This window comes from Pyrenophora tritici-repentis, chromosome 1 (genome assembly GCF_003171515.1).
Source record: "Pyrenophora tritici-repentis strain M4 chromosome 1, whole genome shotgun sequence".
In the NCBI taxonomy this organism is placed as follows: domain Eukaryota; kingdom Fungi; phylum Ascomycota; class Dothideomycetes; order Pleosporales; family Pleosporaceae; genus Pyrenophora; species Pyrenophora tritici-repentis.
In genome coordinates, this window is record NC_089390.1 from 5,712,729 (window position 1) to 5,724,825 (window position 12,097).

General features: G+C 48.3%; 7 protein-coding genes across 7 annotated transcripts; 3 read left to right on the forward strand and 4 right to left on the reverse strand.

Moving 5' to 3' along the window:
* Positions 1–352: 352 nt before the first annotated feature.
* Positions 353–889, reverse strand: PtrM4_022420 (uncharacterized protein; the record flags this gene model as incomplete). The annotated part of the gene is made up of 1 exon (XM_066103517.1): positions 353–889. One exon carries the CDS (start codon positions 887–889, stop codon positions 353–355), a length of 537 nt encoding a protein of 178 aa, XP_065965719.1.
* Positions 890–1,268: 379 nt separating this feature from the next.
* PtrM4_022430 (uncharacterized protein) lies at positions 1,269–3,059 on the forward strand (the record flags this gene model as incomplete). The annotated part of the gene is made up of 3 exons (XM_066103518.1): positions 1,269–1,299; positions 2,404–2,745; positions 2,833–3,059. 3 exons carry the CDS (start codon positions 1,269–1,271, stop codon positions 3,057–3,059), a joined length of 600 nt encoding a protein of 199 aa, XP_065965720.1.
* A 638-nt stretch (positions 3,060–3,697) lies between these two features.
* On the reverse strand, positions 3,698–4,619 carry PtrM4_022440 (Dimer-Tnp-hAT domain containing protein; the record flags this gene model as incomplete). The annotated part of the gene is made up of 3 exons (XM_066103519.1): positions 3,698–4,071; positions 4,124–4,463; positions 4,509–4,619. 3 exons carry the CDS (start codon positions 4,617–4,619, stop codon positions 3,698–3,700), a joined length of 825 nt encoding a protein of 274 aa, XP_065965721.1.
* A 510-nt stretch (positions 4,620–5,129) lies between these two features.
* PtrM4_022450 (HHT1, Histones H3 and H4) lies at positions 5,130–5,702 on the forward strand (the record flags this gene model as incomplete). The annotated part of the gene is made up of 3 exons (XM_066103520.1): positions 5,130–5,319; positions 5,368–5,550; positions 5,599–5,702. 3 exons carry the CDS (start codon positions 5,130–5,132, stop codon positions 5,700–5,702), a joined length of 477 nt encoding a protein of 158 aa, XP_065965722.1.
* Positions 5,703–6,192: 490 nt separating this feature from the next.
* PtrM4_022460 (uncharacterized protein) lies at positions 6,193–6,746 on the forward strand (the record flags this gene model as incomplete). The annotated part of the gene is made up of 3 exons (XM_066103521.1): positions 6,193–6,238; positions 6,289–6,393; positions 6,502–6,746. 3 exons carry the CDS (start codon positions 6,193–6,195, stop codon positions 6,744–6,746), a joined length of 396 nt encoding a protein of 131 aa, XP_065965723.1.
* A 1,275-nt stretch (positions 6,747–8,021) lies between these two features.
* On the reverse strand, positions 8,022–8,416 carry PtrM4_022470 (uncharacterized protein; the record flags this gene model as incomplete). The annotated part of the gene is made up of 4 exons (XM_066103522.1): positions 8,022–8,098; positions 8,161–8,194; positions 8,252–8,266; positions 8,318–8,416. The coding sequence occupies 4 exons, from the start codon at positions 8,414–8,416 to the stop codon at positions 8,022–8,024; spliced, it is 225 nt and encodes a 74-aa protein (XP_065965724.1).
* A 1,321-nt stretch (positions 8,417–9,737) lies between these two features.
* Positions 9,738–11,785, reverse strand: PtrM4_022480 (GatA, Asp-tRNAAsn-Glu-tRNAGln amidotransferase A subunit and related amidase; the record flags this gene model as incomplete). Its single annotated transcript, XM_001932043.1, has 3 exons — positions 9,738–11,002; positions 11,131–11,451; positions 11,503–11,785. The coding sequence occupies 3 exons, from the start codon at positions 11,783–11,785 to the stop codon at positions 9,738–9,740; spliced, it is 1,869 nt and encodes a 622-aa protein (XP_001932078.1).
* Positions 11,786–12,097: the final 312 nt, after the last annotated feature.

Here is a 12,097-nt window from a genome sequence, read left to right on the forward strand (position 1 = left end):
TACGTTTGGCTTCACAAAACTCCAAAAATTTAGGCGTAAGGTGGCTGGCGTGCCCGTCAAGGATCAGAAGGCGCCATTGACGGCGAGCTTTGGCTGCTGTATGACGTTCGAACACCTGTTAAAGCCAGGCAAGACCTAACTCGTTGTTGGACCATCCCGAAGCCGAGTGGGATACAAATACTTAGTGTTGTTGGGTCTCCAAAAGGTCGTGAACCTAGCTTGATTAAACCCCAGAGGTGCCCTGGTAGATAAGAGCGGGCGGCAATGCATCTCTAGAAGCACATACGCAAGCTAACAGCGTAATCTATTCTCTGTTGCCATCCCTCATCGCCTAGGTACGCTCTCCCGCCTCCTAAACTGCCTTGGAGAAGATCCTCTTTCTGCGGTCGGCGACACCGACAAAGAAGCCCTTCTCATCCATATTGTACGTATTGCGCTCGTCAATCCCGTGTTCCTCTATCTTAGAGTGCAGCAAGTTGAAGTACAACTCGTACTTATGTTTGCTGTCAGCCAGGTGACGCTCACGATCGATACCGGTGTCCCATTTAGTGGTGAGCTCGTCGGGATGACGATGGCGAAACCGGTCAACCCAGCTATCAGAGACCTCTTGCTGCGCAACAGCGCTTCCAAAATTTTTCAAAATACCCCGTATAGGCGGTAGACCATCTCTTGTAGCCCTCTCTATGTAACCAACAACCTCATCCTCTTGTTGTAGGTTAAGTCGTTGTTGATTTGCTATTTTAGCTTCATAGGAGACCTGCAAACCCTTGTGCCGCCGCGACAGCGTTGTTCGATCAACTCCGAATACTTTTGCAACTTGGCGGTACGAGAATTTATCTCCAGCCTCACGCGATTCTATATATTCAATTGCTTCTTGAATTGCAGTCATGGTGGTTGAGTTATGACGCGTTGAAGATGGGACCACGCGCAATGTTGGGATGGTGGGGTGGCTCGTCACGCGAAGTGGCTCGTCACGCGCACGGTTAGTGTAACGACGCTAGCGTACATTATCAACCTTAGCCTGGCCGACGCGCGCGATCCCGTGACAATCTGTCAGATTTTTATGGATGGGATCAAGTGTGTATTCTCTGTGTCTGTCTACGGCTCTGTCTGTGGGAGGTGGCCTCGCCTCGGGCTTGGCAGTGCTAAGTCCCGGCGCTAGCCCTGGTTTGGGGGTCTCATGTCCTTCCCCAACCACCATCGGCTCGATCATGGAGCAAAACCTCGCCTCAATCTGACACAATCAAAGTATCGCGACGCCCACCATTATGCCCCCTAAAGCTTCTAAGAAGCGCGCGCGTTCGTTAAACGTTCCTACAACCTTAACGAAGCGATTAAGAATTTCAGCAACCCCGCCACTACCTACAACACCCTCACAAGCTTAGGAGAGGCAGCAGCTCGAGTCACAACCTCAAGAATCACTGTCTACGCCCACCGAGGGCAGCTACGCTGGCACTAGCTCTATAGCAATAACAACAGAGATAGCTAAGGATGACTATATTAATAACGGCGGCGATAACTTTAATAGGCTTAATTAGGAGCGGCTTAGAGGTCGCTATATTAAGCCCTTAAAGCAACCTAGGAGAACACAAAGCTAGGTATATACACTGTGGTGTAGTAGCTTGTCACGTGTTCGGCGTTAGGTAATCGGCGCTAGGGTTGAGTATTTTAGGACGACTCCGCGTAGAGGAGCTCGACAGTTATCGTACACCATTCTTAATACTACCGTTTATTGTTCGGATACCTTCTTGTTCTCTACTCTCTACCGATTGCGGGTCGGCAGCCTCTCTTCTGACTATTGAGGCTATCCCTCTACCACAACACACAGATACTGCGTCGTGCGTATAGACCAACCTACACGCCCGCTTTAGGTGTGTAAATACTGCTATATATATAAAGCACTATCCGTTATCATTAACTGCTTAAAAGCCACGTCCTCCGCCGCCGCCTACCTCGCCTAGCCTATTAAGGGCTATAGCCTTTGCCGTACGGGCTTAATTACTATACTAAAACGCCCAATTAGACAGCTCTTACTGCGCGAGGCGATTAACGGTGGCTTCGAAATATCACAGTCTATAGCTAACGCAATAGGCAACTTCGATATGCAGCGCTTCCGCCACGCGTTAGTGTTATAGCTCCTTAATAATAACTTGCTAATAGAGATTATTAGTAGAGCTTTAACACGTGAGCTTTTTAGAGAAGTGAGTACAGAGGCAGAGGGCGCGTTGTGGCGATCCCCGCGTAGTATTGCAACCTACGCGATGCGGCTGTTCTACGCTATTTGGCCGCAGATTGTTGACGCCTTGTCTAGCGCTGCTAGCAAAATACATATAAGCTTTAACGGCTAGACGACAAAGGGAGGGGCGCGGGGCTTTTTTAGGATCGTTGCTCACTTTGCCACAGCGTTAGGTGAGATCCACGACCTGCCTATCGCTCTGCCGCAGCTTAACGGTGCCTACACTAGTAAGGCGATCGCTATAGCTGTTGTTGCAACACTACGGGCATATAGGATTACGTTAGATACGCTAGGTTACTTCGTACTTAATAATGCTAGCAACAACGACACTACGATCGCGGCTGTAGCGCGCGAGTTTAGAGACTTTAACCCGACGCAGCGACGCCTCCGCTGCGGCCCTTACACTATTAACCTTATTAGGCAGGCTCTGCTGTTTGGCAACAACAAGGACGCGTACGACAACGCTGCCGAACATATCGACGACGAGGAGGCGTTTATAGCAGCGTGGCGTAAGTATAGCGCTCTTGGTACGCTCCTCTCTGTAATTACATATATTAAAACACCATAGTAATACGCGTTATTTACTAAGTGCCTAGAGGCCTCTAACAACGACCTCCCCGCCGCTGCGTGCGTTAAGATACTGCGACTGATTAAGCTAGTTGTTACGCGCTGGAACTCATACTACAGCGCTCTCGAGCGGGCAACCTATCTCAAGGGCGGCTTCGATCTCTATATTGAGAAACACGTGAGCCGCGTCGCCTACGAGGAGCGGCGTGGCACCCAGGGCGACGCTCCGGCGTGGATGAGGTCGGGCGGGCTCTAGGCAGCAGATTGGGCGGTCGTTACTAAGTACTAACGATGCTTTAAACTACTAAAAATCACTATAAAACGGCTGGAGGGGCGTAGTAAACACTATGGCAGTAGCTTCGGAGCTATCCACGAGGTCTTGCCCGTGTTTAAGTATCTACTCGATCAGCTTGAAAAGCTAGCCGAGCTATACGCTGACGTAGTGTTTGACGCACATAAAGAGGCGCCTAAAGATTACCTTTATATTAACCTACGCAACGCTTAGGTAAAGGCTGAGGAGTATTACTGTCAGATATAATGAGATATTGCACAAAAGTGATGGATGTTGATGATTGTGTGTATTGTGTTCTGTCTATCGTGTGTCCGCGCTTGTGGCTACGCTGGCAAATGGGTTGGGTATACCCAGTCTTGGGTTGGGGTTGGGTTGGGGTCGCACAGACCATGGGTTAGGGTTGGGTTGGGGTCGCACAGACCATGGGTTAGGGCTGGGCTGGGGTCGCACAGACCAAGTGGTAGGGTTGGGCTTGGGTTGGGTTGGGTTGGGTTGGGGTTGGGTTATATTTTTTGGGTACTTTAACGGAACAACACTTAATTAAGATAATGTGTACACGTTGATGATATAGTAGATACATAAAACGAGATATATTAACACAGCTAATTATCACGGTAGCGCTGAGGACGCTGGCGCTTTCGAGGTGGCAATTGACGCTCCTCCTGGACCTCTTCCTCCGACTCTTCTTCTGTAGTCTGGTTCTCCTCATCTATATCGAAGGTATGCTCTAACGAGGCTGGAAGCTCAAAAAGATCATTAACCTCGTCAATTGGCTCTCCATCCTCCCCTAATTGAGCAACTAGGTAGTCTAGACCCTGTTCTTCCTCTTGAGATATTGTATCCTTAAGAACCATTATCTGCTGTATTGTCCGGGCAGATAGTCGGTGCCTCCGACTACCAATAACATCCTTAGCAACATTGAAAACTCTTTCAACCCCAACCTGAGCAATTGGTATTGCTAGTATATCCTTCGCCACTTGGGATAGTCTATTAGCAGATGTCTATGATAAACAGCTGTGATAACTTACCAGACTTTTTCTGGGTAAACCGCTTCTCTGAAAGTATATCCCACTCTTTCTCTAGCAGCTTAGCCTGTCTAGCACTATTTGCTAATTTATACTTAGGCTGTTGCAAAAGCGATTTCTTCAGTTGGTACTTCGCGGAGCGGTCGGCTGTTCTAACGCTTTCAAGTACCTTCTCCTCTTTATCGAAAAGAGCTTTGCGTTCACGTTGAGCAATAGCACGGGCGCTACCACTCAGAGAGCCAGTATAGGGGACGCTCAAATTGATAGGTCGGCCTTTTCGTGAACCCCCACTACCTCTTTGATCTAAGATACCGTCAATCTCGTCAGCTTCACACGCAAATCCCTGCTTATATTAGCATAAGCTGTGATAAATGGCTGTGATTATTACATCGGTAAGCTGCTCCCACTTATCTTGTTCGAACCCAGGCGGAGGTTCAAGTTTGATGGCTGGAACTAGGCCTTCAGGTACGTCGCCGACTTGCTCTTTCGCGACAGGCATGGCGGGGACTGTGATAATGCGCTGTTGTAAATGGGGTGTTTTCAATGTAGTAAAGAGAGTTATTAGGTGTTGGGAGTTACTGGGCGTCAGGGGCTGGAGAAATGGGTAGACAGCATTATGCTCACCTAGAAATGGTCCGTGCGCTGCTGCCTGCGCTAGCGCGAAAACGCGGAAATTACCCAAAATGATCAACACATCGATGATTCCTTCATTTTTGGGCTGTACGCATGCGCGAGCTCGGCGTTTATCACAGCAGTTTAACACGTTTGTATGATATGCTCGCTACTGATTTTGCAACAGAAATGGTTGTATGCGATCGTGAAACAGCAAATTACGTCATGCAGTCCGTGCGCTGCTGCCTTTACTAGTGCGGAAATCGGGAAATTGCCGTCGCCCAAACTTTCCAGCTACCTAACTCTTTCAGCCTACTACTTTCTTAATTGTCGACCACATTTATCACAGTAATTAATCACATACGTCGCCTACGTTCATCATCTACTCTACTACGCAATGGCAAGGACAAAACCACGGCCTAAGGTCACCGGTAAAGCCGGCCGGGGTGGTCCTGATGGCAAGACAGTTACTGGCGGCAAGCCGGCTCAGAAGGCCCTTGCTAGTAAGGCTAGACGTCAAGTAGCAGGAAAGTCTACGCGAAAGGCACCTGTAGCTGTTAAGAAGAAGCGCAAGTTTAAGGCCGGCAGTAGGTTATCACAGTCGTTTATCACAGCTATTTTCTAATTTAGCTTAGCTGTCGCATTACGGGAAATCAAGAGATACCAGAGAGGTTTTGAACTACTCTTGCGAAAACTCCCCTTTTCCCGCGTAGTGCGCGAATTTGCACAGGTGCACAAGGCCGATATCCGCTTTCAACGATCTGCAATCGAAGCTCTTCAGGAAGCTACAGAAGCTTTCTTAGTTGGTTATTTTGAGGGTATAGTCTATCTACCCTATACTATTTTTCATTTAATAACTTTTATAGACTGCAACATCAATGCTATTCACGCAAAGAGGGTTACTATTCAAGAGAAGGATTCTCAATTGGCTAGGCGCTACTTTGCGCGCGAGTTACTAGCTTTTCTCTAGATTATAAGATATATCTAGATACACGTGCTTAAATGCTAGCTGGCGAAGCCTCTGTATATTATAAATGAAACTAGTTAATGCTACACTGTGTTAATCTACTGTGATACTATATAAACTTTTCTTTTATTGAAATCTATATTATACATCTTGCAATTTTTTTACTATAACCCAACCCTAACCCATGGTCCGTGCGACCCCAACCCAACCCCAACCCAACCCTAAGCTTGGCGCTGACAAATGGGTTGGGGTTGGGTTGGGGTCGCAAAATTTCTAACCCAACCCCAACCACACCCCGACCCATTTGCCAGCGTACTTGTGGCCCTCTTGAGGGGCGCACTGACCCTCTCTACGCTGATTGGTTGCTGCCAACGTCGAGTAACCCTGCTATCTGACAATTACCGTAAGCTCGACGACTTACTAGTACATTACGCCGCTACTTGTCTCTATCCGTACTACAAATACTACTGCGAGAACTTATAGGAGCATAAAGATGGATGGCTACGTACTGCAAACGCTAGATTTTAAGAGTTGTGGCGGTCATATAAGAAGGCACCGCCGAGTCCTCCACCACAACCAGCTCGTACAGGCGCGATCGACGACGTGATCGAAGCCCTCACCGCGCGTCGTAACTGTGCGAGGAGAGACGGCGGCGACGAGTACGATCGCTGGCTAGAGGAGGAGCCGAGTTGGAGTACTGCAACGTATCACAACGATGGCAACGCAGTCTGATATTGGATGACGATAGCGCCAAAATACCCCTAATTGAGCCGTTTTGCAATTAATATACTAACTATCTTAGCATTAAGCTGCGAGTGTGAGCGACTATTTAGCGAGCTCGGCGATCTACTAGAGCTAAAACGTCGCGCTATTAGCAGTGAGCTGCTCGCTGCCTTGCAGCTTATACGCTCTTGGACCCGGGCTGGATACACCTACAACGCCAAGCGTGGCGACGACAATAGCGGCGACGGCGCTATTAGCGACGACGAGCTCGCCCGCAAATATAGTATACAAAACTGGGTAGAGGACAATCAGAGCGACGCATGAGGCGTCTAGCAGCCGCCTACAACACTAAAAACTAACGCCAAGACTTTTATACAACACCAAATATTTGCAAATCAATCAAATATACAGCTTCAAAACACCAATCAAACAATCAAATACGGCGCGGTTGCCAAGCCTTCACCAAACAATCAAATACAGCAGGCGATATTTGATTGATTTGTTTGTTGCGGAGTCTGCCACCTAGACCCTCTGCACACGGCAAAATCCACACTCATTATGTTGCCAGCAATTAGGTCTAACCTAAGAGATATCGACAAAAATACTCGATCCCTTGCGTACTAGCTTGCATGATATGATTTCTATACAAGGTTTGCTCGCGCAAAGATGCTGCATCAGGGTTGACTGCTACCGGTCGAGCTACCATCTGCGAACCACGGGTTCGTCTACCACTATTCACCCACCGAAGATTATTAGAACTAAAATCACTGCTGAGCGCCGGCGTTTTATGTCCTTTGTCTTGAATGGTTGTGCCGTCGGCGTGTCTTCTGTCATCTTTTTCATCTGCTGCCGACCATGCCGTGATACCGCAATACCCGCCAGTCAGGGCAATGTAGCCGATCATATTGGCTGTCTTCGGAAAATTGGCCGCCGAAAACCATTACTATGTCGTGTTGAGACTCATGTCGGATGACGTTTGACAAGACTGGAAGGAGGCACCGATAAAGTCCCGGCGACTCGACATTGCCCAAGAAGCTTGCCTCAAGAATCCTCCATGAAGTTTTGACGCCAGATTCCCATCCCCAAATTTGGCGGCAGCGATTATTAGAAATAATGCAAATGTCGGCATTAAGGCGGTATTCATTACCATCATTTGTCATCATGTAAAGTTACTCCTGCTAGCGATGTAAACACCTCACCCGAAGATAAGCGTCACAAACTCATGTTCGAAAGAATTGGATAGATTAGATGGGTAATAGACGGATGCTGTTACAAAGCCAGAACATTTAGCAGCTATGTTAGCCTTGTGAGGGTGATGTAGGTAGCAGTTCATAAAAAATTCCTTGGCCGAATGCTAGGCTAACCGATTTACTGCACGTAAGACTTTCCGTATCGACTTTTCGTATCTATTTCATGAATCAGACACATATGCATCATGAACAACAATGAAGTAAAGAGGTAGAGTAATCATTTATTCATTGGTGTATCTTTAGTGAGCTTAAAGCTTGTCCTTTCCGTATCATCTTCGCCTTCCTTGCAATTGCCATGGAGGACAGTCTTCCACAAATAATGTTCCTTTCCAAGTCCGCATTGCCCACTTCAATTTGGTCCCTTTTTCAACATAGGATCCGATTTGCAGCAATAAGTAGGGGCCGCCACCTTTTGAAAAATGGTACCTAAAGTCGCAGTCTCGTCAGCTACTTGTCTGAATTACCAAGAGAACCTGTTGGACACATACTGCACGGTGTTGGTGGTTCAGCCGGTGGGGCGCACTAGATCACAGTTGGTTTAGTAAGATAGACGATTTGATGGATGCAGTTATTCCTTACAGTGATGATGATTTCCTACGCTTTGTTAGTGGATCCAATATCTGATCTCATTTGCAGGATACTCACATTTCCTGGGCAGTTGCCTTTATCGTGATATCCGCAATTCTGGGCGAAAGATGATGAGGCAAGCAGAGCGATGGCTGCAAGGATCTGCGTAGACTTCATTAGACTCCGCAACAATCAATTCAATCCGGTCACTCTCCTAGACCCACTTACCTATCTAGGTAGGGCTTAAACTCCTATAGGTAACTACTAGGCTTAAAGCGGTAATCAATCAATCCAATCTGAACCTTCTAGGACCCACTTAATTGATTGTTGCGGACTGTGGACTTCATGATGGGCGGTTGGTTGTATTGGGGATGAAATCAAGTTGTGAGATGAAGATACTGTCTGATGGTTGTGTATTAAACAGACAAGCAGTATCCAGTCTCTTTATTTATGCTTCTCTGGCGCACGCTTCAGCCGTTGGGCTAGGCCTGTTCACTGCTCCATGAATACGATATCTCCATGCCAATACCCAAAAAAAGACAAGTATGTATCCGGCGCATGTATCCGGCGCGGTCCATATACGAATGTCGTCTAGACTGTTTGGGACTGTTCAGACATCGAGTTCCTGATCCCGTATAATGTGAAGTTGTGCGCTATTTATAGTGGGATCTAGGACTGAGGCAAAACAGCGGTAACTAGCCTCATATTGATCGCTACATTACCCTGAATAGCTCATAAAGACGACAGAAGAGTGGATGAGCTCATTGAGGTATCTAGGAGTCATAGAAACTACCAAGAGTTGCTAATTCCTACAGTGAACAAGTACACAGGTACGGTCCGATTGATCGTCGCATATCGCAAACAACGATCGGGAAACAACAGGGACTTTCAAAAATAGTAAGGTTACGGGCCGAGTCCGATGGCAAACAGGACCGTAGATTTGACACTGGCACATCTAGATCTTTGACACGAGATGACCCAGCCTCAGGGGTACCGTATAAGCCCCCGCGTCCTTCCCGTATTTGACCTAGCGTAATCTTGACGGGACGGCATTCAACCGCATCGTATCTTTGGGCTTCAATGAACAAGCGCCCATGAAATACCAGACAGTCGGCAGTTGCAAATGTTCATGTCGTACAAATTCACTCATGAAGCTCCAGAGCCCGCTGGGTGCCGCGTAACTTGCAGTGTACGCGACGTGGACCATGAAGGTAAGTCTGTTTCTCATGAAATAGCTCATAACACTAAAGCCGGGATTATGCGGAATACCAAGCGAGAATGAGGACTGTGGGATGGAGTGAGACACTTGGTCAAAGCTGATGAGGTTGTGTTGCCTCCGGTTTGCCTATTGCGGCTACTATCAACTTCTACCCATGCGCTGATTCAGGGTAGGGGTTCTCATCGGTCGCGAGTTTGCTGCGTCGATGTAATCATTTGAGGACTTTTGGATGCAGTAGTTTTGGGGGGTGCCTCGGGTCGGCTGTATTATGGTACGCGCTTATTCAAGACCAAGCATGCTCCTCCTGAGCAAAATATCTCCTCCAGTTACACCACTTTGCCCAGTCTTACTCTCCTTGAGTATGCCGGCGTCGTATAGATCCGCGATAAGCGAAAACAACATACCATCACATCCCTTTGCCACCAACAGGTCGGCTGTCACAGGTAGGTATTCAACATGCCCGGTGATGGTGGAGTTGTATGGTGCGTCACCGAGCGGTACAACGAAGTCAGGGACTTCAGCCATGTTTGAGATACGGCTATAATCGAAACCGAACGGTAAACCCGGCGGCTTTCGATAAGCGTTGCGGTAGACGGTACCAGCTGTAGAGCCGACGTACATGACCAAAGACTCCGAACACGACTGATACGAGGGGACTAAGAAAGTCTCATTAGCCCAGGTTTGAAACATGGTCTTGTTGGCAACGCCATCTTCCAAAGTCAGAGTTTGATTGTCGCCCCACGCCCATCGATACAAAGGTACGGGATTCACAAATGGCAGACGGCCATCGTGCTTCTCCGCATAGTCAGCGTAGAAAGGCTTCTTGACAAGCTCCGACTGCTGCTTCGTAATCAGGAGTGCATACGTAAGGTTCAAAAACGTAGCAAGAGGTGCCACATCTGGGTTCGCTGCATCGAAATCTGCCGAAATATTGTATACCGTCACCTTGGCGCCCAGAAACTCGGTTACGTTCCCCAGGAAGTCAATCAAAAGCTGGTCGGCGACATTATCTGCTTCCGTCGGCCATCCAAGCGTTTGAATGCTGGTGGGGTAATCTTTGGTGAAGGTGATGTTTGGTCCATACATTGCTTTGGCAGCTTCCATCCAGATATGTGGATTGCGCGCAAGCAATCCGGCGGTGTCGAGTACTGGGCTGAGCGGCATGACGTGGTCCAAGGGTACCAAGCCGTGCGACGGACGATTGCCATACAAGCCCTGGACCTGGGCCGGAATGCGCACACTGCCGCCCGTATCTGAGCCAAGGCTGATGTCCAACCACGAGTACGCAGCCGTACCAGCGCCGCCACCAGAAGAGCTAGAGGATGTGTCCTGGTAGCCATCACCGCGGGGGTTGAATGCTTCATGATAGTCGACCCAGTCTGCAGTAGCAACCTCGCCATTGGCAAACTGAGATGTAATCATTTTTCCAACAATGACAGCTCCAGCATCGATCAGATTTTGGACAGCTGGTGCAGTAATATTTGCCGGCGGATAAAGCCAATACCAAGCCCTGTTGCCATTGGAAGTTCGTAGACCTTTGATGTCTACAAAATGATATCGTCAGTGAGGCCCCCGGAACAGATATAATCTCAAGCTCTATAGGCTCAGAAGCTGGGAGAAGCCACAGGATGCGCATCATAGCTTGTCCATTTCGCCAGGTTGATACACGTACCATAAATGTCCTTGATTCCAATGCGCATGCCCGCCAATGGCTTTTCAGCGGTTTTGGTGAAATACAGACGAGACGGAACAGCGACTGCTTGCTTCTGACCCACGGTCCCAGCGGGCAGGACCGAGTATGATCCGTCCCCACTCGCAATGGCAGACTCTGTGAAAGCGCCTTGTACATCAGAGTAGAGTCTCCAAGCTTCGTATACATTACCCGCCGCATTGATAAAGTACGGCCCAGGCGCAAGTTCACAGGATGAGATGCCAGAAAGAATGGTTACCGAAGTATTCAGGGACCTGGAGTTGCTACCCTGGATGTAGAGTGCTGTAAATCATGTCAGCATCGGCTTGTATCATGTAATCTCATGTGACCTACCTTCCATAAATCCAGTTTGCCAAACATCATCCTCGTCGTAACCAGCCGTCAGAGACGCGATATCAAATCCACTGTCCTTGGCGTTCAGAACCGTGAATGGGACAAAAAGCTCATCCCCGAATGTTGATTGAAGCTCATCGCAGCGGGAGATCTTGGCGACCGGCTTCGGCGGCAAGAAGTAGTCAATATCCGTCAAAGACACAGTAAACCCTGTCGAGGATACGGCAGCTCGCGCATTGGTGACCACGAAGGACACTATGCTCGCGGACCAGAAGAGATTCATACTGCGACGATAAATCTCGGTGGACTTTTCAGGTCTTGACACAGTCCTCGGCTTTCACAGGATATGGTAAAGCCTTTATACATGCACCGCTAGAATATGTATGCCGAGTCATGATAACTAGTCGAAATACCTAATCATCTGCTTTACTCAATATTGATATCAACCTCTAGCTCAGTTGATGTTTTCTTGGCTGGGATTAAGATCCGTCGGTGTCCGTACAGCCTGGCGTGGGCATTCCAAAATATGCCATTACGCAGATAAGCAGTCGACCCTTTATCCTTACTGGTCGGCTATCATGGTCTGTCTTGTGGA